This window comes from Salvelinus namaycush, chromosome 12, assembly GCF_016432855.1.
Source record: "Salvelinus namaycush isolate Seneca chromosome 12, SaNama_1.0, whole genome shotgun sequence".
NCBI lineage: Eukaryota > Metazoa > Chordata > Actinopteri > Salmoniformes > Salmonidae > Salvelinus > Salvelinus namaycush.
In genome coordinates, this window is record NC_052318.1 from 47,283,193 (window position 1) to 47,307,823 (window position 24,631).

Here is a 24,631-nt window from a genome sequence, read left to right on the forward strand (position 1 = left end):
AACGCTATGCTGAAGTACTGAAATGCCCATAAAAGAACACTGTTTCTTAACGTCCTTGGAACAATTTGAGAACATGACTTTACACAGAACAATGAGGAACCCTGTAGGAAACATAAAGCTGAAGTACAAAAATTCCCACAGAAGAACGTTGTTTCTTAACGTTCTCTGAACTATTTGAGAACATTCCCAATTCATAGAACATCAAAATGTATATTAAATGTAGCCATGTTTGAAGTTTTAGGAAATGTTCTGTTAAGGTTATGAAATACCAAGAAAATAATGTTTTTTGTCAAGTTCCTTAAATGTGCTGACAATGTCCTGCACAGTGGCGATTTTGGCATGTATACTACCATTCAAAGGTTTGGGGTCACTTAGAAATGTCCTTGTTTTTGAAAGAAAAGCAATTTTTTTGTCCATTAATATAACATAAAATGTATCAGAAATACAGTGTAGACATTGTTAATGTTGTAAATGACTATTGTAGCTGGAAACTGATGATTTTTAATGGAATATCTACAGTACGTAGGCGTACAGAGGCCCATTATCAGCGACCATCACTCCTGTGTTCCAATGGCACGTTGTGCTAGCTAATCCAAGTTTATCATTTTAAAAGGCTAATTGATCATTAGAAAACCCTTTTGCAATTGTGTTAGCACAGCTGAAAACTGTTGTTCTGATTAAATAAGCAATAAAACTGGCCTTCTTTAGACTAGTTGAGTATTTGGAGCATCAGCATTTGTGGGTTCGATTGCAGGCTCAAAATGGCTAAAAACAAAGGACTTTCTTCTGAAACTCGTCAGTCTATTCTTGTTCTGAGAAAGGAAGGCTTTTCCATGCGAGAAATTGCCAAGAAACTGAAGATCTCGTACAACTCTGTGTACTACTTCCTTCACAGAACAGCGCAAACTGGCTCTAACCAGAATAGAAAGAGAAGTGGGAGGCCCCGGTGCACAACTGAGCAAGCGGACAAGTACATTAGAGTGTCTAGTTTGAGAAACAGACGCCTCACAAGTCCTCAAATGGCAGTTTCATTAAATTGTACCCGCAAAACAGTCTCAATGTTAACAGTGAAGAGGCAACTCCGGGATGCTGGCCTTCCAGGCAGAGTTGCAAAGAAAAAGCCATATCTCAGACTGGCCAATAAAAAGAAAAGATTAAGATGGGCAAAAGAACACAGACACTGGACAGAGGAACTTTGCCTAGAAAGCCAGCATCCCGGAGTTGCTTCTTCACTGCTGACGTTGACATTAGCAACATCTACACTGTATTTCTGATCAATTTGATATTATTTTAATGGACAATTTTTTTTGCTTTTCTTTCAAAAACAAGGACATTTCTAAGTGACCCCAAACTTTTGAATGGTAGTGTAAATATTGGTGGGGCAAACCCCCCCCCCCCAAAAATGTTGGGGGATGCATGCCAGCAAAGCCACTACACAACACAACACTAAACAATACATTAATTGCACTATAACGGTGACAAACGGTGCCCACAGACTGTTAGGGCCTACATAAAGCTGTCCCAACAGCAGTCCCAACACCTTACCACTGCTACACTTGGCTATCAGCAGAGCCTTGTCTGGCAGCAAAACAGTTAATTCAGCCCCATTTTCTGACACAGCTGATATGGCTGACTTGCCCTCTTAAGGATCGGACCCTTTTTTTAAATTTTCGCCAAAAATGACATACCCAAATCTAACTCCCTGTAGCTCAGGACCTGAAGCAAGGATATGCATATTCTTGATACTATTTGAAAGGAAACACTTTGAAGTTTGTGGAAATGTTAAATTAATGTAAGAGAATATAACACATTAGATCTGGTATAAAATACTTTTTTTTTCATCATCTTTGAAATGCAAGTGATCACAATGTATTATTCCAGGTTAGGCGCAATTTCGGTTTTGGCCACTAGATGGCAGCAGTGTGCGCGCAAAGTTTTAGACTGATCCAATGGACCATTGGAATTAATTGTATTTTTTATTTTTATTCTGTTGGGGGACTGTGGGAGGGGTCGCAAATGGTTGAGGGACAGCTATTGGGGAACTGTGGGGGGGATCTTGGAGGGTTCAGGTTAATGTTTTTTAGCCTGGTGGTAGATTTGTCAACATGCCCTTGAGCAGGGCATTGACCCTGGATGTCTTCTGTGTCTTCTGTGTCTTGCTCTGAATGGGAATCTGTTGGATGACTGGTATGATGTAGTTGTTGAGCGTCTTCACTGCAAGTATATTGTATGTTTCAGATATTCAATAAATAAATACACATTTTAAAATAGTGTTTTCCTGAGTTCCCAGTTGTCTTGAACTCACTGAAGTCAGATTTCCCAGTTCTGAGTTAAAAGTTGTTTTGAGCGTGACAGAAATCATGCTAGATTGACAGTGTGGAAAATGTTGAATGTTTATCATTTTAAGCTTGGAAAAGAGACCCTTAAACCCAGACTCAGGACCACACACCCACTCCACTGAATAGCAGGCTAGTGATTGCCTTAGTAATGCTTGCAGTTAGCCACTGATTCCTCCCAAACCACTCATTCTTGAATTTGCGATTTCCAACTTGTTGTGTAATGTTTATGTCCAATGGCCAATGAGCACCGATACGTTTTATCTTTAATTTCTCTTCATTATTTCTCTTCATATGACAAGGATTAAAAAGTATTTGCCTGTAGATTATCAACCTGATTCATGATGATGACTGCTAGCTAAGATTTTGAAAGTATGATGTTGACAATTAGAGAACATTACCAACCCCTATGCTCCATATTTTGCGCTGGCTGCCCCACCACCACAAAAAGCACTGAGCCAGGCTGACCAGCCGTCTGTGTTTTGGACACTGGTATGCGGCTTTTTTAAGTCAATTATTTATTCATTTATTTTTTACATTGTTTGCAAACTGATATGTGACACCTATTAATGCCAAAATAACATGGCAACATTTTTTGCTAAAAATGTGGGACTCAAAACAGGTGGGGCTCTGCCGGGTCGCCACTCATCCTGCACCATTCCCATAAAGTTGTGCGAAGGTTGCATGCAAAATAACCATAGGACAACCACACTCTCACCATGATTTAAGAAACAGATTGTGTTGGGATGCAGGTAGCCTAGCGGTTAAGAGTGTTGGGCTAGTAACTGAAAGATCACTGGTTCAAATCCCTGAGCTGGAAAATTGGAAAAATCTGCAGTTCTACCCTTGAGCAAGGCAGTTAACCCCTAACATCAACTGCTCCCCGGGTGCTGATGATGTCGATTAAGGCAGTCCCCCTCACGTTTCTGGTTCAGAGTGGTTGTGTTAAATGCGGAAGACACATTTTGGTTGATTGCATTCAGTTGTGCAACTGACTAAGTATCCCCCTTCCCCTCACATATGGTTCTCAGAATGTTATGTGCAAACTGGGTATTGTGTTAAGCCCAGCAGGCACCCAGCCAAGGCAGACACACAGCTGTGCCCACCAAGGAGGCAGAGGGGAGCTGAGGCTGAGGTATGCACACACACAGGGTTGGGCTAAGCCCTGTACAGACTGGAGAAACTAAAACAAATTATACGGCTTGACTGATTTGATTGTTTGTTCAAGACAGTGAGAGCGCCAAGTGTATGCATTTGAGTGTGGTAATGAGTGTTTAGTAGTGTATATGTATGTAATAGTGATGCTACCTGTAAAGGGTATCCAGACACCCTTGTTGAGGGTCTTGAGCCACTCCTCTCCCTGACCACAGCTGTTGGAGAGGAAGAAGTATGAGCCAGGGCTGACCAGCACGTCTCTGTTCCCGCCTGTGATGGAGCGGGGGATGGATGGATGGAGAGAGGGTGAGAAAGAGTCACAGACAGATAACAAAGACGCGTGACTGCAGCCCTACTGAAAAAAATCTGCCAAAATGTCAAGCTGGTCCATGCTGGTCAAGCTGGTCTGACCAGCATGGTCTATCTAGTTAGGCTGGCCAACCAGCTGGTAAAGCTGGTGATGCTGGTGACCAGCTCATGCTAGTATGTTGGTGACATGCTTATACTGGTAGGCTGCTGATCAGCTTATGCTAATCCAATCTGTTAGTTGGACCTAATGTACCTGTTACTGAAATGGTTGTTCTGTTTTAAATAGTTTAGGTAGTTTAATGTATTCATTTTTCTAACCCTAGTAGGCATTCTGAGTACTGATTGTGGGTGAATAAAAGTTCCAATTGTTGGATATCTACACTCAGGCTGGATTCCAGTAGGAATTAAACACAACTTTGCAAGCCAGCATAATGTGGCTTGCAGGCCTGATGTGGCCATTGTATTAGAGAAAAACTAGGCCCTCAAAGTAAGGCCTTATCGTATATGTAATTTACTGTCTTAAATAATCAAGCACTTTGATGCTGGTTTTGCTGGTGACCAGTGTCCAAAACACAGAGAAGGCTGGTCACCAGCAAAAACACGGCAAACCTACTGTATATAACCGTTCAGTATAGTTGTATAGCTATAAAACTATAATATGCTTCATAATAAAACATATAAAAACATCAGCCTATGCTGGTCTATAATTTTTTTTTGTTCAGCAGGGAGGCCACTGATGAGCTCTACTTGATTCTTGTCTGAGACAAGGAGCCGCAAACAGCAGAGAGGCTTTGTTTATTGACAAGACCACAATTACCCTATGGATGGGCAAATGGATCTGTCATTACAGATGACATGTTGTTGTGCTATGGCCCCAGTAAATAGCCCAAGCCATGTCCACTCTCAGTCTAATTGGGATTGATTGGACGTTTAGTCTTCTCTGATTTCCTTGTATCAAATAAAAAAATCCAATCAAATATTATTTGTCACATATGCTGAATACAACAGTTGTAGACCTTACAGTGAAATGCTTACTTACATTCCCTTAACCAACAATGCAGTTAAAAAAAAAAAAAACTACAAAAAAGTTAGTCGAGGTAATTGAGGTAATATATACATGTGGGTAGAGTTATTAAGGTGACTTATGCATAGATAATAACAGAGAGTAGCAGCAGCATAAAAGAGGGGTGGGGGCAATGCAAATAGTCTGGGTAGCCATTTGATTAGCTGTTCAGTAGTCTTTTGGCTTGGGGTTAGAAGCTGTTTAGAAGCCTCTTGGACCTAGACTTGGCGCTCAGGTACTGCTTGCCGTGTGGTAGCAGAGAGAACAGTCTATGACTAGGGTGGCTGGAGTCTTTGACCATTTTTAGGGCCTTCCTCTGACACTGCCTGGTATAGAGGTCCTGGATGGCAGGAAGCTTGGCCCCAGTGATGTACTGGGCCGTTCGCACTACCCTCGGTAGTGCCTTGCGGTCGGAGGCCCGAGTCGTTGCCATACCAGGCAGTAATGCAACCAGTCAGGATGCTCTCGATGGTGCAGCTGTAGAACCTTTTGAGGACCTGAGGACCCATGCCAAATCTTTTCAGACTCCTGAGGGGGAATACGTTTTGTCGTGCCCTCTTCATAACTGTCTTGGTGTGCTTAGACCATGTAAGTTTGTTGGTGATGTGGAAACCAAGGAACTTGAAGCTCTCAACCTGCTCCACTACAGCCCCGTCGATGAGAATCTCCCTAGTCTTGATCACGTTGAGGGAGAGGTTGTTGTCCTGGCACCACATGGCCAGGTCTCTGACCTCCTCCCTACATGCTGTCTCGTTGTTGTTGGTGATCCGCCTACCACTGTTGTGTCATCGGAAAACTTAATGATGGTGTTGGAGTCGTGCCTGGCCGTGCAGTCATGAGTGAACAGGGAGTACAGAAGGGGACTAAGCACACACCCCTGAGGGGCCCCCGTGTTGAGGATCAGCGATGCGGATGTGTTGTTACCTACCCTTACCACATGGTGGCGGCCCATCAGGAAGTCCAGGATCCAGTTGCAGACTGAGGTGTTTAGTCCCAGGGTCCTTAGCTTAGTAATGAGCTTTGAGGACACTGTTGTTGATCGCTGAGCTGTAGTCAATGAATAGCATTCTCACATAGGTGTTCCTTTTGTCCAGGTGTGAAAGAGCAGTGTGGAGTGCAATAGAGATGGCATCATCTGTGAATCTGTTGGGGCAGTTTGCAAATTGGAGTGGGTCTAGTGTTTCTGGGATAATGGTGTTGATGTGAGCCATGACTAGCCTTTCAAAGCATTTCATGGCTACAGACGTGAGTGCTACAGGACAGTAGTCATTTAGGCAGGTTACCTTAGTGTTCTTGGGCACAGGGACTATGGTGGTCGGCTTGAAACATGTTGGTATTACAGATTCAGACAGGGAGAGGTTAAAAATGTCAGTGAAGACACTTGCCAGTTGGTCAGTGCATACTCGGAGTAGACGTCCTGGTAATCCGTCTGGCTCTGCAGCCTTGTTGACCTGTTTAAAGGTCTTACTCGCATCGGCTGCGGAGAGCGTGATCACACAGTCATCCAAAACAGCTGATGCTCTCATTCATGCATGTTTCAGTGTTACTTGCCTCGAAGCGAGCATAGAAGTAATTTAGCTTGTCTGGTAGGCTCGTGTCACTGGGCAGTTCTCAGATGTGCTTCCCTTTGTAGGTCTGTAATAGTTTGCAAGCCCTGCCACATCCGACGAGCGTCGGAGCCGGTGTAGTACAATTCAATCTTAGTCCTGTATTGACCCTTTGACTGTTTGATGGTTCGTCGGAGTGCAAAGCGGGATTTCCGATAAGCTTCCGGGTTAGAGTCCCGCTCCTTGAAAGTGGCAGATCTACCTTTTAGCTCAGTGCGGATGCTGCCTGTAATCCATGTCTTCTGGTTGGTGTATGTACGTACAGTCACTGTGGGGACGACGTCATCGATGGACTTATTGATGAAGCTAGTGACTGATGTGGTGTACTCCTCAATGCCATCGGTAGAATCCCAGAACATATTCCAGTCTGTGCTAGCAAAACAGTCCTGTAGCTTAGCATCTGCTTCATCTGACCACTTATTTATTGACCGAGTCACTTGTTTATCCTGCTTTAGAATTTTGGTCAGATTTGCCAAATCGAGGGCAAGGGAGAGCTTTGTACTGTGTGTGGAGTGTGTGTGGAGTAAAGGTGGTCTAGAGTTTTTTTCACCTCTGGTTGCACATTTAACATGCTGGTAGAAATATGGTAAAACGGATTTACGTTTCCCTGCATTATAGTCCCCTGCTACTAGGTGCGCCGCCTCTGGATGAGCGTTTTCCTGTTTGCTTATGGTGGTATACAGCTCATTGAGTGCGGTCTTAGTGGTGGTATGTAGACAGCTACAAAAAATTACATGTGAAAACGCTCTAGGTAGATAGTGTGGTCTACAGCTTTTCATTAGATACTCTACCTGAGGTAGAGGTAGATATTCTGCACCAGCTGTTGTTTACAAATATACATAGACCAGCACCCCTTGTCTTACCAGAGGCTGCTGTTCTATCCTGCCGATAGAGTGTATAACCCGCCAGCTGTATATTATTCATGTCGTTGTTTAGCCACGACTCGTTGAAACATAAGATTACAGTTTTTAATGTCCCGTTGGTAGGATATATGTGCTTTTAGTTCGTCCAATTTATTATCCAGCGATTGTACGTTGGCCAATAATCCCTCTCGTCCCAATCATTAAAGAGAAATTCTTCATCCAGTTCAAGGTGAGTAATCGCTGTTCTGATTTCCAGAATCTCTTTTCAGTCATAAGAGATGGTGGCAGCAAAATTATGTACAAAATTAGCGAAAAAAATGCGAAGAAACTAACAAAATAGCATGGTTGGTTAAGAGACCATGAAACGGCAGTCATCCTCTCCGGCGTCATCTTAATATTATTTAGGTATGCCACAGCCCCACCCCAGCCCATCTTCATTTGGAATGTCTGCATGACTTTGGTTTGGAACCCCTGAAGTAAACAAAATTAAAATAACTGCTTTTATTTTCATCAATTTATTTTCTCTAGTAATCTATATAGAAACAATGAGGCTGCGTTTACACAGGCTGCCCAATTCTGATTATTCTGTCAAGTTTGGTGGAGAAGGAAATAATGGAGCTGTTTTTCATGGTTTGGGCTAGGCCCCTTAGTTCCAGTGAAGGGACACCTTTACCCTACACCATACAATGATATTGTAGGCAATTCTGTGCTTCCAACTTTGTGGCAACAGTTGGGGAAGGCCCTTTCCTGATTCAGCAATCAATGCCCCCGTGCACAATGCGAAGTCCATACAAAAATGGTTTGTCAAGATCGGTGTGGAAGAACTTGAATGGCCTACGCAGAGCCCTGATGTCAACTCCATTGAACACCTTTGGGATGAATTGGAACGCCGACTGCAAGCCAGGCCTAATCACCCAACATCACTCATGCTCTTGTGGCTGAATGGAAGCAAGTCCCTGCTTCAATGTTCCAACATCGAGTGGAAAGCCTTCCCAGAAGAGTGAAGGCTGTTATAGCAGCAAAGGGGGGACCAACTCCATATTAATGCCCATGACTTTGGAATGAAATGTTCGACGAGCAGCAGTCCACATACTTTTGGTCATGTATTGTAGATAAATTCTCCAGTAGGATGTGCTTCCCAGCCTATTGTATTTTTTTCTCATTTTTATTATTATCTAAGCGAGTCAGTTAAGAACAAATTCTTATTGTACAATGTCAGCCTACCCAGGGCAAATCCTCCCCTAACCTGGACAATGCTTGGCCAATTGTGCACCACACTATGCGACTCCCAATCACGACCGGTTGTGATAGAGCCCGGGATCAAACCAGGGTCTGTAGTGACGCCTCAAGCACTGAGATGCAGTGCCTTAGACCACTGCGCCACTCGGGAGCCTTAAAATATCACAGTGGATATAACGTTGAAGATCTGACGTTGTTTTAAAGGTACAAAAGTTTGTCAATGTTGAAATTTGGTTTCCATGATGACATAATCCTGTGGTTGAAATTTCACCCTTAAAACAACAGTTTACGTTAATTACTTTTTCCAAATCCAATGTTTTTTCCACGTAGATTTCACGTCACATTGAGCTGAAAAATTACGTTGACAAATGGTTTGTGGCCAGTTTGTGTCCAGGGGGTAGTTTACTTTTACATACTGTACATAAATGTAGAGAAAGTATTCATACCCCTTGGCCACATTTTGAATTTAAAATGGATTAAATTGCGATTTTTGTGTCACTAGTCTACACACAATACCCCGAATTATGTTTTTAGACAATTTTGTAAATTAATTAAAAATGGAAAGCTGAAATGTATTGATTCAATAAGTATTCACCCCCTTTGTTATGCCAAGCAGAAATAAGTTCCGGATTAAAATTGTGCTTAACAAGTCAGCATGGACATGATTTTTGAATGAATGACTACCTAGATCTTTGTAACCCTCACATACATTTATCTGTCCCTCAGTCACACAGTGAATTTCAGACACAGATTCAACCACAAAGGCCAGGGATTTTTTCCAATGCCTTGCGAATGAAGAACACCTACTGGTAGATGTGTAGAAAAAAAACACACAGAATATTCCTTTGAGCATGGTGAAGTTATTAATTACACTTTTGATGGTGTATCAATACACCCAGTCACTACAAAGACACAGGCGTCCTTCCTAACTCAGTTGGCGGAGAGGAAGGAAACCACTCAGGGATTTCACCATGACTTTAAAACAGTTACAGAGTTTAATGGCTGTAATAGGAGAAAACTGAGGAAGGACCAACAATATTGTAGTTACACCAAAATATTAACCTAAATGATAGAAAAAAAGAAGGAAGACTGTACATTAAAAAAAATATTCTAAAACATGCTCAAAAAGACACTAAAGTAAAACTGCTAAAAATGTCCTGAATACAAAGCGTTATGCTTGGGGCAAATCCAACACATCACTGATTACCACTCTTCATATTTTCAAGCATGGTGGTGGCTGCATCATGTTATAGGTATCCTTGTCATCGGCAAAGACTAGGGAGTTTTTGGGGATAAAAAAAAAGTAATAGAGCTAAGCACTGGAAAAAACATAGAGGAAAACCTGGTTCAGTCTGCTTTCCAATAGACACTGGGAGACAAATTCTCCTTTCAGCAGAACAATAACCTAAAACACAAGCACATTGAATGTTCCTGAGTGGCCTAGTTACAATTACAGTATTTCTGATAGTACAGGTCAGGTATTTTCATCTCTCCATTGCTCATACAGTGCATGAGCTAGTATATGTAGTGTCTGTCCTCTCTGCCCGTCTCCATGGGCACAAAGACTGAGATACTCTCATAGTCGTACCGTCATACCACAGCACCAGTCAAACATGACAAATCCCTAAATGCCGATACAGATTAATACTGTTTTTCATTCCATGCATTTCACAAACCCTCCCCCTCTCTTTGAAATCTTGTTCATCTTTGAAGAGTGTGGGCGCTGGGAAAAACAGTGTAGGATCCTTATGTACACAAAGGAAGGGGGCTTTCTTGTAAATAGCAATTGGGAATGCTGTAGTAATGTTCAATGATCTACTGTATATACACCAGTCTCAGAAGAATGGTTTTCCTGTACATGTGATTTATGCTTGCCGTCTGCGAGTTGTTGGGATTAATTCCAGACAATTAAACATGCCATTTTTCTGTAATAGTGCAGAACATGTGATTCTAGCTCCTCCCGGTCATTGTGTCCTCTCTGCTAGAGTGTTAGCTGGAAAACAGCCCGGATAGAATCAGATGGCCATTCCTTATCTTTAATAACCACTTCTCAGGTTCAACAAGGGAAGAGGAGCTCATTGATTTTCATAATTTAATTAAAACTCTTGCTGCCTTTTTTCAGATATTTTTCCCGGAGATATTAATCAAGTTATGGGGTTCTGGAGGCAATAAAAATGGTGCTCTCAATTCTGCACACATTCTCTGGGAAAGAGTGTGGACGGTGATTCATTTCAGGCGAGACACTTTTCTTAACAAGGACAGCAATGTAAATAAGCCCATCTAAGTGGCTTATTGATACCTACACCTTTACTGTAAAAGCCTGGTCCAAGCAGGCACTGTGGTGGCTCTGACTACAAGGCATTCCTCACCTAAGCTGTGATAACTGACCTGAGCAGACCCTACATGTGATGTGGGTGTACAGTATGTGATCTTTATCAGAGACTCTTAATTATTTATATTGATTTGGGAAAGTTTGCTCATTCCAAGATTATTTAGTGTAACGCGACAGCATCATGGGGTAAAACAAGCCTTTCCTATCAAAAAATTGTCTCCACGTTCCTCTACATTTTACATTTAGTCATTTAACAGACACTCTTATCCAGAGGGACTTAAAATGAGTAGAATGATACTCAATATTTCAGTCCTTTGTCAGATGACTGTCTCATCCCTACCACATCCCTGGTGCCTCATCCACTCCACTCTCTCAACTCATTATTTTGAGTGCCCTCCTCCCCTCCCTGTCCCACATCCATCATGTTCTGTAAATTAGAGGCCTGTTTAAAACAGCTTTAATGGACTCTTCCTCTCCTGCCCCCCTTCCCCCCTTCCCCTCTCACCCCTGAACCCCATTGTACACGCACGGATGTCTCTCAAGGGCACCAAGAGACACTACATCACTTGCTGGTCCCCATGGGAACCCCATGTTATCTGCATATGAGTGTTCGATAGGGGGGAAGTACATCATGACTGGATGACCCAATTCTCCCTAGGGGATGTAATTAACCCTTGCTGTGTTGCCCTCCTCTTACCCCCATAGTATAAAAAAGCAATAAGAATGGTAAAAGTACTGAAGTATGTAAAATGGTTGTCGTGTAAAGTCACTTTTTTTTTCTCTCACTATGGTCGCAGTAAAGCATGCTTACTTTCTGCTTAATACGAGGAAATGATCCAAGTAGACCTGCCGAAGCCAGTTTAAAATGACCCAGACCTGTCTCGTGATAATGGCTGATGGATAGAAGGATGGGAGGAGTGTGTGAGGCAAGGGTTGACATCTCACTCACCTTTCTGAGTGGCGCTGTTGTACTTCCAAGACTTGAAGCAGGTGAGTCCCATACTGCAGGTGTCTGTCCAGCTCTAGTACTCACCTAGCCTAGCCAACGGCCCAGTTCTCTAAGCACATGTAGTTGACCCATAATAATCCAATTGATTTTGCATATAAAACACCTTTACCTTCCACTGATAGCACTCCCTACCGACCCAACATCCCGAAGGCTGCCTAGGACTGCCATGTCATTGATCCCCGCCCATTACTCCTCCTCTCTTTCCATCTCTCTTTTTCTCCCTCTCTCTCACTCTCTTCCTCCTGATCTCTTGCTATATCCCTCCTCATCCACCTCCTCAATAACCATACAGCCCCATCCCCTTAGCCGTGCTGTGTTTGGTTGGGGGAGACGTACAGTGGAGGGTGGGCTGGGGCGGAGGCCCTCTGCGGCAGACCAACCCACAACGGCTGCACACGCAGAGGCAAAGTATGGCCTCAGCATCTCTCTACCAGCTGTAATTACTTCACTACCGTGCCACGTCGCAGGCAGAGGCAATTTCCCTAATGCACAGCCCACCCCACTACACCCCACCTGCCCCAGCTTTCGCATTTTGTTTAATGGCCATCAATGTGCACCGCCCTCACCCACACACAATGACTCAAGGGTTATAAAGACGCGAGCGGGTGCCCGGCACGTTAAACTTTTGAACCGTCGTCCAATACACTAAGAGGAGCCTCTCTCTCCTTGCTCTTCCATCCTCTCACTCTCTCCCCCCCTCTCTAGCCTCCATCCCTCTAGCTCTCTCCCATAGCATCTTGGATTTATGATCCTGGCCTGGCAGATGCTCAGGGATATATTGATCCTGACCAGAGAGACCCACTTCATTTGGCGTGAGGAGGGCTCCTCCCCAGTAGACTTTACTGATGCCATCAAATCTGTGTGGCTTGGCTGGAGTTATGTGGCCAGGTGCTAGTCTATGAATGTCACAGTGAAAGGGGTACCATGAGACCATTACACATACAACATCTACCTAGCTACTCCTTTAAAGTTGTTGTCCATCGTGTTACTCCTATCATGGGAGATAGAAGATGGGGAGATCACGAGTGAGATAAAAAGACAATGCTATTATTTTTTTGATGTTTGCTTCTCTTGTTAGGATTAAAACTCGGAAAGTGAAACTAGTTAAAGTCTTAACTGTCCTGGCATATAGACTCCTGGTATCGGCGATGGGGTTTTGGCCAGGCCAGTCCCTATAGTCTACCCATGTGACAAAAGGGGATTCAGTTCCCTACTCTGACCACATCAGGGAGGGACTCCAATTACCACTGAGAGCTTTCAATTCCCTATGTGTCAAAACAAGGGACTCACACTCTTCATGCGAGGGGGGTGCTCTTCAAAAAATGAAAACAGTCACTCCTTCCATCCCACCCCACCCGACCCCACTCCACCTCTCCTCATTTTCACCCCTTATTCTACTATTTAGTTCAATTGAATTGTTGGTTTAAGAAGATCTGCTAATGGTTTCCATTGTCATTAGTACACATGTCTTCAGCTCTTTCCCCCTCCACTTTCTTTGGGGTCAAGAGTTAAGTCTGTCAGTCTCACCAGGTGAGGAAGTGTAAGTGTTCAGATTGACCTTGCATTGAAATGCGTTAAACTAATGGTTCACCTATAACTCCGTCATTCCAATTGTTTGTGTCATACTCAGGGTATTTCAAATGAAACCAAATACAATTGCATGACTGGGTTTTACTGATCCAGTCTTTCACAAACAGTATCCATAGTCGTCTGTGTTGAAATATACCTGAAAAGCCAAATGCCTGTTTTTGTTTGTGGCTGTGGCACACAAACAGGCATGTGCTTTATGTGGATTCATCACGCCAGTCGTTCAGTGGGAAGAGTGGATAAAATGTTCCAAGCAGTGTTTGTGTTGCAGCACATATTGTCCGTTGACTAATGAAATGTTTCTGCCCCCTACTGATGCAAACATGAAATAGCAGACAGACTTAAATTAGGTCAGTACGAACCAGGCCACTCCAACCTTGTTTCTGGAGAGCTAGGAGAGCTAGGTTTTCGCTCAATCTCTAATCTAGTGCACCTGATTCAAGTAATTAGCCGGTTGATAAACTGAATGAGGTTAGTTACAACTGGGGTTCAAGTAGAAAAACTATAGGAGGGCAGTGCTCCAGGAACAGGGTTGGAGAGCATTGGACAGAAGCTGAAGAATACTTTTGTTGGTGGTCATTTCTCAGAGGTAAAATAAAACATCTTTCCTCCTCTCATTGAAAGTATTGTGACGTGAGATGATCACATCATTTGTATTTTGTCATAAATACCTGTCTTTATCTTTTGGGTCATTCTTGAATTACGGTGGCATTTTACGCCTCTTGCTTTGCAAACATGAAAAACCCTGTACAATGACATACACATTGTACATGTCTTTGTTTATAATGAGTTGTTGATCAATAAGTCCTTTTATACTGCAAAACTGTATCTTTATGCATTGTATAAAGTACTAAGGTCAAGCACATTGGCTTGTTCTAGTAGTGAATAGTGTTGCAGTGTTTTGGGGATTTCAGATCTTATGCAAGAAAGTAAACAAGCATTTATTTTTTTATTTAACCTATATTTAGCTAGGCAAGTCAGTTAAGAACACATTCTTATTTACAATGACGGCCTACCCCGGCCAAACCAAGACAACCCTGGGCCAATTGTTCCACTTTTTTGGTTACTACATGATTCCATATGTGTTATTTCATAGTTTTGATGTCTTCGCTATTATTCTACAATGTGGGGGAAAAAAGAAACCCTTGAATGAGTAGGTGTCCAAACTTTTGACTGGTACTGTGTGTGTGTAGTGCATTCCGAAAGTATTCAGACCCCTTTCCTTTTTCCACATTTTGTTACTTTACAGCCTTATTCTAAAATGAATTAAATAAAACATTTTCCTCATCAATCTACACACAATACCACCTAATGACAAAGCGAAAACAGGTTTTTAGAAACGTTTGCAAGTGTATTAAATTTTTTTTTAAACTTAAGTATTCAGACCCTTTGCTATGAAACTCGCAATTGAGCATTCTGTTTCCATTGATTTATCCTTGAAATGTTTACAACTTGATTGGACATTATTTGGAAAGACACACACCTGTCTATATAAGGTCCCACAGTTGACAGTGAAGGTCAGAGGAAAAACCAAACCATGAGGTCGAAGGAATTGTCTGTAGAGCTCCGAGACAGGATTGTATCGAGGCACAGATCACAGTGGCCTCCATCATTCTTAAATGGAAGAAGTTTAGAACCACCAAGACTCTTCCTAGAGCTGGCAGCCCAGCCAAACTGAGCAATCAGGGTAGAGGGGCCTTGGTCAGGGAGGTGACCAAGAACCTGATGGTCACTTTGACAGAGCTCCAGAGTTCCTCTGTGGAGATGGGAGAACCTTCCAGCAGGACAACCATCTCTGCAGCACTCCACCAATCAGGCCTTTATGGTAGTGGCCAGACGGAAGCCTCTCCTCAGTAAGTAAGTACATGACAGTAAGTACATGACAGCCCGCTTGGAGTTTGCCTAAAGGACTCTTACCATGAGAAACAAGATTCTCTGGTCTGATGAAACCAATATTGAACTGTTTGGCCTGGCAACATCCCTACAGTGACGCATGGTAGTTGCAGCATTATGCTATTGGGATGTTTTCAGCGGAAGGGACTGGGAGACTAGTCAGGATCGAGGGAATGAGGAACGGAGCAAAGTACAGAGAGATCCTTGATGGAAACCTCTGCCAGAGCACTCAAGACCTCAGACTGGGGCGAAGGTTTACCTTCCAACAGGACAACAACCCTAAGTACACAGCCAAGACAGCGCAGGTGTGGCTTCGGGACAAGTCTCTGACTGTCCTTGAAATTATTTTATACCAATAAAATTGCTAAGGGATATACATTTCGTTTCAGAAGTAATACAAAAATTCTCAAGAATATGTAACAATTATTGGCACCCCTACTGATTTTATAAATAAAATCAAACAAAATAAAAGCATTAATATTCTACTATTTTAAGTTCCTCTCAGCTTAAAGGCCCATGAACTGAAATTCTGAAACTGGAAGACAATGCCCACCATTTGCCTCATGCAGTGCAAGACATCTCCTTCGCATAGAGTTTATCAGGCTGTTTATTGTGGCCTGTGGAATGTTGTCCCACTTCTCTTCAACGGCTGTGAAAAGTTGCTGGATATTGGCGAGAACTGGAACATGCTGTCGTACACGTTGATCCAGGGCATTCCAAACATGTTCAATGGGTGACATGTCTGAGTATGCAGGTCATGGAAGAACTGGAACATTTTCAGCTTCCAGGAATTGTGTACATGTCCTTGCTACATGGGGCCACGCATGATCATAATGAAACATGAGGTGATGGTGGCAGATGAATGGCACGACAATGGGCCTCAGGATCTCGTCACGGTATCTCTGTGTATTCAAATAAAATGCAATTGTGTTTGTTGTCCGTAGCTTATGCCTGCCCATACCATAACCTCACCGCCACCATGGGGAACTCTGTTCACAACGTTGACATCAGCAAACCTCTCTCCCACACGACGCCACACACGCTTTCTGCCATCTGCCCGGTACAGTTGAAACCAGGATACTTCCGTGGAGCGCACACTTCTACAGTGTGCCAGTGGCCATCAAAGGTGAGCATTTGCCCACTGATGTCTGTTATGATGCAGAACTGCAGTCAGGTCAAGACCCTGGTGAAGACGACGAGCATGCAGATGAGCATCCGAGACTGTTTGCACAATCGAAGAATTTCTGCACAAACTGTCTCGTCATATGTCTGGGTGGCTGGTCTCTTATCCCACAGCTGTAGAAACCGGATATGGAGATCCGGGTTGGCGTGGTTACACGTGGTTGTGAGGCCGGTTGGACGTACTGCCAAATTCTCTAAAATGAAGTTGGAGGCGATTTATGATATTGAAATGAACATTCAATTCTCTGACAGCAGCTCTTGTGGACATTCCTGCATTCAGCATGCCAAGTGAACGCTCCCTCAACACTTGAGACATCTGTGGCATTGGGTTGTGTGACACAACTGCACATTTTAGAGGGACCTTTTTTGGTCCCCAGCACATGGTGCACCTAATTATGCTATTTAATAAACTTATTGATATGCCACGCCTATCAGGTGGATGGAATATCTTGGCAAAGGAGAAATGCTCACTAACAGGAATGTAAACATTTGTGCACAAAATTTGAGCGAAATAAGCTTAGTGAATATGTAAAACATTTATTTCAGCGCTATGAAACATGGGGCCAACACTTTACATGTTGCAATTCAGTTTGATATATGCAGTAACTTCGGAAAGTATTCAGACCCCTTGACTTTTTCCACATTTTGTGGAAACATCTCAAGCTATGTCAGGTTGGATGGGGTGCGTTGCTGCACAGTTATTTTCAGGTCTCTCCAGAGATGTTCGATCGGGTTCAAGTCCGAACTCTGACTGGGCCACTCAAGGACATTGAGAGTTGTCCGAAGCCACTCCTGCGTTGTCTTGGCTGTGTGCTTAGGATCGTTGTCCTGTTGGAAGGTGAACCTTTGCCCCAGTCTGAGGTCCTGAGCGCTCTGGAGCAGGTTTTCATCAAGGATCTTTCTGTACTTTGCTCTGTTCATCTTTACCTCAATCCTGACAAGTCTCCCAGTCCCTGCCAATGAAAAACATCCCAACAGCATGATGCTGCCACCACCATGCTTCACCGTAGGGATGGTGCCAGGTTTCCTCCAGACATGACACTTGGCATTCAGGCCAAAGAGTTCAATCTTGCTTTCATCAGACCAGAGAATCTTGTTTCTCATGGTCTGAGAGTCTTTAGGTGTCTTTTGCAAACTCCTAGCGGGCTGTCATGTGCCTTTTACTGAGGAGTGGCTTCCATTTAGTTACTCTACCATAAAGGCCTGATTGGTGGAGTGCTGCAGAGATGGTTGTCCTTCTGGAAGGTTCTCCCATCTCCACAGAGGAACTCTGTCACTCTGAAAGAGCTCTAATCGGGTTCTTGGTCGCCTCCCTGACTAAGACACTTCTCCCCAGATTGCTCAGAGTATTGGTGGTTCCAAACTTCTTCCATTTAATAATGGAGGCCACTGTGTTCTTTGGGACCTTCAATGCTGCAGAACTATTTTGGTACACTTCCCAAGATCTCATGGCTTGGTTTATGCTCTGTCATGTACTGTCAACAGTGGGACCTTATCTAGACGTGTGCCTTTCCAAATCATATCCAATCAATTGAATTTACCACAGTTGGAGTCCAATCAAGTTGTAGAAACATATCAAGGATGATCAATGGAAACAGGATGCACCTGAGTTCAATTTTGAGTCTCATCGCAAAGAGTCTGAATACAAGTTTGGACACACCTACTCATTCCAGGTTTTTTATTTTACTATTTTCTGCATTGTAAAATAATAGTGAATACATCAAAACTATGAAATAACACATGGAATCATGTAGTAACCAAAAAAGTGTTAAACAAATCAAAATATATTATTCAAAGTAGCCACCCTTTGCCTTGATGACAGCTTTGCACATTCTTGGCATTCTCTCATCCAACTTCATGGGGTAGTCACTTGGAATGCATTTTAATTAACAGGTGTGCTTTGTTAATCTGTAGAATTTTTTTTCTTTCCTTAATGCATTTGAGCCAATCAGTTGTGTTGTGACAAGGTAGGGGTGGTATACAGAAGATAGCCCAATTTGGTAAAATACCAAGTCTTTATTATGGCAAGAACAGCTGAAATAAGCCAAGAGAAACGACAGTCCATCATTACTTTAAGACATGAAGTTCAGTCAATCTGGAAAATTTGAAGAACATTTAAAGTTCTTCAAGTGCAGTTGCAAAAACCATCAAGCGCTATGATGAAACTGTCTCTCATGAGGACCGCTACAGGAAAGGAAGACCCAGAGTTACCTCTGCTGGAGAGGATAAGTTCATTAGCGTTAACTGCAGATCAGATTGCAACCCAAATAAATGTTTCTCAGAGTTCAAGTAACAGACACATTTCAACATCAACTGTTCAGAGGAGACTAAGTGAATCAGGCCTTCATGGTCGTGTTACTGCAAAGAATCCACTACTACCTGACACCCAATAATACAAAGAAACATGAACAATGAATATTAGCTTCTACTTCATCCCAATCCCGGATCCGGGAGTACCCCCATCAGTAAAAAAGCTGACTAGCATAGCCTAGCATAGCGTCACAAGTAAATACTAGCATCTAAATATCATTAAATCACAAGTCCAAGACACCAGATGAAAGATACACATCTTGTGAATCCAGCCATCATTTCTGATTTTTAAAATGTTTTACAGGGAAGACACAATATGTATTTCTATTAGCTAACCACCATAGCAAAAGACACAACTTTTTTTTCCCACCATTTTTTCCCTGCATAGGTAGCTATCACAATTTCGACCAAATAAAGATATAAATAGTCACTAACCAAGAAACAACTTCATCAGATGACAGTCTGATAACATATTTATTGTATAGCATATGTTTTGTTAGAAAAATGTGCATATTTCAGGTATAAATCATAGTTTTACATTGCAGCCACCATCACAACTCTCACCAAAGCAACTAGAATAACTACAGAGACCAACGTGAATTACCTAAATACTCATCATAAAACATTTATGAAAAATACACAGCGTACAGCAAATGAAAGACAAAGATCTTGTGAATCCAGCCAATATTTCAGATTTTTTAAGTGTTTTACAGCGAAAACACAATATAGCATTATATTAGCTTACTACAATAGCCAACCACACAACAGCATTGATTCAAGCCAACAATAGCGATAACGAATAAACCAGCAAAAGATATTAATTTTTTCACTAACCTTCTCAAACTTCTTCAGATGACAGTCCTATAACATCATATTACACAATACATATAGAGTTTGTTCGAAAATGTGCATATTTAGCGGCACAAATCGTGGTTATACAACATGAATAGTAGCCAAAATGCAAACAAAATGTCGGGAGAAATCTTGGGAGAGGCACCTAATCTAATCAGTAACTAATCATAAACTTGACTAAAAAATACAGGTTGGACAGCAAATGAAAGATACATTAGTTCTTAATGCAACCGCTGTGTTAGATTTTTTAAATGAACGTTACTACTACATACAGCGTGCGTTAAAGCGAGACCGCACCGAAATTAATGGCGGAATAGGAGTTTTACATTTTTCAACAGAACAACGAATTAACATCATAAATACTTCTTACTTTTTGATGAGCTCCCATCAGAATCTTGGGCAAGTTGTCCTTTGTCCAGAGGAATCGTTGCTCGGTTGTAGATTGTCGCCTTCAACTTTGGAATTAGCAGTAAACATTAGCCATGTGGCGAAGACGTGTCCAACTCACTATAACGCAGCACAAATAAATATCCGAAAATCGCAATATACTGATATAAACTGATATAACTCGGTTTAAAATAACAATATTATGATGTCGTTAACACCTATATCGAATAAAATCAGAGCCGGATATATCTAACTCCTATAACGAGAGCTTTCTAGAACGCCATCCTGAGGTCTGTCTTGCGTCATGGCGAAAGTTGAAAAGAGTGGACCCCTCGTTCCAAAACCCTTTATATGGCCTCAGATCTGCCTAGCAACTCCATTCCAATTCTCCCTATTTGCTGACATCTAGGGGAAGGCGTATGCAGTGCATCTCGACCAATAGAAGACATGCAAATTAATAAACTGACCCCAGAACAGCTTGCCTTATTTCAGATTTCTCACTTCCTCACAGGAAAATTGCTCCAACTCGAGTTCTGTTTTACTGACAGATATAATTCAAACGGTTTTAGAAACTAGAGAGTGTTTTCTATCCAATAGTAATAATAATATGCATATTGTACGAGCAAGAATTGAGTACGAGGCAGTTTAATTTGGGAACGAAATTTTTACAAAGTGAAAACAGCACCCCCTATTGAGAAAAGGCTAATTAGACTGGGGGTATTCTGTTCTTTGGTCTGATGAGTCCAATTTCAGATTTTGGGTTCCAACCGCTGTGTCTTTGTGAGACGCAGAGTAGGTGAACGGAGAATCTCTGCATGTGTTGTTCCCACCGTGACGCATGGAGGAAGAGGTGTAGGGGTGCTTTGCTGGTGACACTGTCTGTGATTTATTTACAATTCAATGCACACTTAACTAGCATGGCTACCACAGCATTCTGCAGTGATACGCCATCCCATCTGGTTTGCGCTTATTGGGACTATAATTTGTATTTATTTTATACAGTATTTTTTTCTCATCTTTTAGCAAAGGTACCAATAATTATAGACCTGACTGTACATCTCTGCTTACACTTGAACCAGCTGCGTTGAAAAACAAACCTGTAAGCAAAGCTGCAATGATATTCATAAAATAGAGGGGCTAATAATAGCTGAGGGGATGGTCATAAACATGAAACCCTGCCAGCAAATTATTACCTCCCATGTACAAAAACTATTTATGGCATCAGCTGGGTTAGTCAGGTCAATATATTTGTGTCAACACTGAATGACCATCTGGAAAATTTTGTTTTTTTTCTCATGACATAACTCCTTATTGGGGGATCTACTGTTAGGCAATACCAAAGGTTCTCATGCCTTTTTGCTTAAATGTTTTTCATGTTACCATTGTATACACCCCAACAACATTTTCTGAATGTTCCTTATGGAAGGACATATCTTTTGATTCTTTCAAATTCTTCAGACCTACTCATTTTGAGAGAGGGCAATGCATGTAACCTTTTATGCTTTTGTCATAGAGAGAAGTTTTGTCCTGTCAGGGTTAACTGGATATAATATTGTATTTATCTGATACGTTGAGGTGAGAGACTGGTTTTATATTTACCCTGAAAATAAGGATATGTCAGTGTCAAACTAGGAGATCTGTCAGTGTCAAACATTTTGGCAACGTGGAAATTGAGTAGACCTGCGTTGAGTGAGCGTTATGAACTATATTTCCCATCATTCCGCTTACGTCAGAGGGCTTTGTTCCAAACCACACGGTCGCCATTTTTGTTGAGTATTTTGAGTACTTATCAGTGGTCGTGACATAGTTTGCAACCGTACTTGAAATATCGTTCCCTTAGCTTGGCTGGAAGGTACAGGGTCTTATTTCAGAACTTGACAACCAGTTGTTTGAGGTGAGGGTATTTTTATGTTTAACAGCGAAATATAAGCTCATTACATTAAACTTAAAAGCGCAATAAACCATCTTGACGTTAAAGCTAATGTTAGCTACCGAGCAATCAACGTTAGCCAAGGCTCTTCGCTCCGAGAACTGTCAAAGTTGCAGCATGTTAGCTTATTTCGTGTTATTTTCAGCTTGTCTGAAGATAACTCTGATATTGGCATATCGAAATTAAACGATAAACAGTTGTCTAACGTTAGTTAGCTACTTGTTGTGTGCTAACGTTAGTGCAGTAGGGATTTGTTGGTTTGTTGACATAGCTAGTTAGCTAGCGTTAGTTAGCTAACATAACACAAGGAAGTGGTTTCCACTAACTTAGTTACCACAGCCACGTAAAAATTAATGACAACCACAATTTAGTTTTGTCTTAATTTAAAGTTAGGGTTGGGTATACATTTAGCGGTGGTTTTAGGTTTAAAATCAGATTTCAAGTAAAATTGTAGAAATAGGCGGGCTTTATGATTATGTTGTATGACCCAAGTGTTAACGAGTAACGTTACGTTACTGATATGACACAGCTAACGTTTCATGTGTAGATTTTAAGCGATTTAAACAGCATCACACATGCCAGCTAACGTTTAGCTAGCATCTGTCCTGTATATCAGCCAATCATGGGTTAGCCTACTTCAGCTGTATTAATACATTTTGTTCTGAAGTCGGAAAGGAAGTATGTCCACAGTCCAGTCACATCTGACACGATATGAAACATGACAAGCAGACAGTCAGGCTAGCTTTTCGCCAGGGGCAGCGCGTTCCCTTCATTGCAGCTGGTATGGATTTTACAACCAAGATGTATAGGAATGCATGAGGATAGGCTTTCTAAGCCGTCTTAATTTTTATTGCATAGACTCACTGCCATTCCTTGTTTGGCAGATGCGGCGTTCCAAGCGCATGCGACACCCTGATGGCTGGGTTGAGGAGTATAGCTATGAGGAGAAGCAGGACATTCGCAAACGGCAGAGGCGAAGTTCCCATAGCAGTGACCGGGAAAAGAGACCGAGGCGGTACCACCACTACAAAACATACGAAAGGTAAATAAGGCACTCTGCTCATGTAACATCAACTATTCAAGCTAATATGAATAATGAATGTCATTGAATCTATTTAGGGTCAGCATTGTTGAACATGTTCAGCCAACGTTCTTGAAGATGCTGTCATAAAACTATCAGAACATATAACATTTTTATTATGGCAAGGGGAATTCAAATGTAAACACCACTGACTATTAATTGTAAACAGTTATACAATCAATCACAGGAATAGTATTTCTGGACATTAACTGGCATTTTGTTCTATTTACAATTTATATAGGCCTAAAAATGAACATATACTTTTGTCTATTTACAATTGCATTGAACAAGTATGCAAGTACAAGTTTGCAGGTTCCACAGCAATCATAAACACAGTATTGACCAATACATCCTTGGTGTTCTTGTGATCAAGCCCTAAGTAAGTTACAGCTCCATGCCATAACATGACATGCTGGGAGGTGGGATTTAAAACTATAACATTGTCAGGTGAGGGAATGACCTCCATTCCAGGCATATATGTGGAATGTGTGTGAGAGGTTGGAAACCCCTCTTACAGGCATGACTGTGCAGTCCGATCTATAACATGGGTGTCGGTGGAGAGGGGAAGGAGGTCTGTAGATACTTGGCAGATGCTGCCTACCGGCGCCTGACCGGCCAGACATAACAGCCCTGCTGCAAGGGCTGATGAATAATACCACACCCCTGAGATGACCTTATCCACATCCTTGTTGTATTCTGTATTCGTCCCTTATTCTCATCCTTAGCAAGTGGCCGTTTGTCGAGCCAATGAAGGTGATCAGTCAGAATTTCACTTGCAGTGCATGTGTATGATCGCAGTTGTATCCCATCATACAAACCATCAAAAGATTGCTGTGATTTTTTTGTATCAAGCAATGTCTCCCACTTGATAATGAACATGAACTTGTAGTTTCCAGGTTGAGTGTGTTTTTAACTGTAGTCTACCTTGACTACAGGTGTCACCTTGACTCTAAGAAGCTGGAGCGCAGAGCCCAGGAGCCCAGTGTGGAGCGAGAGAGTCATGGGGACAAGGAGAGGGATGGGGCCAAGGGTGAGCCGTGTAAGGAGCGGAGGAACAGAGACTGGCACCACTACAGCAAATCCTCCGCACGCAGTGGCCGTAGCCACCAGAGCAGTCGCACACGACACCGCTCCCGCCGTCACAGCCAGGGGCGCTCTGACTCGGTATGATACTCTCCACCTGTCTAACTCTTTCTGTCTGTGGAATTGGGTGATCGCATAGTGGAATTGGGTGATCGCATAGTAGAACAGTAATCATCTATGGTTGATCATTTTGTTATTGGGGTTATTTGAACTTGCATAATTATTACTAATTGGTCTGGTATTCCAAAAACAGTGCTATGCTTTATTATGAAAAATAATGTTAAACAATCATTTCAATCTTAAGTGATTGGAATGAAAGTTTGGATTAAGATATTAATTTCGGCACAAATATTAGATGCTATGCTTCCATAAAACTCAGCCATTGAACCGTGGATGATGTTCTGCTGCACTTC

The 24,631-nt window shown here is 42.2% G+C and overlaps 1 protein-coding gene across 3 annotated transcripts in view; it reads left to right on the top strand.

Annotated features, from left to right (window-relative positions):
* clk4b (CDC-like kinase 4b) overlaps positions 1 to 24,631 on the top strand; it is a 52,293-nt gene that overhangs the window by 20,784 nt on the left and 6,878 nt on the right. Inside the window, exons 1-3 of one of the 3 annotated variants that reach the window (XM_039005938.1) lie at positions 21,890 to 22,018; positions 22,939 to 23,096; positions 24,071 to 24,299. In XM_039005938.1, coding sequence (XP_038861866.1) covers positions 22,939 to 23,096; positions 24,071 to 24,299 — 387 coding nt within the window. In that variant the 5' untranslated portion in view covers positions 21,890 to 22,018. Of the gene's footprint in view, positions 1 to 21,889; positions 22,019 to 22,938; positions 23,097 to 24,070; positions 24,300 to 24,631 lie in introns of those variants that run through there. The other 2 variants (XM_039005939.1, XM_039005940.1) reach the window with 2 other exon arrangements.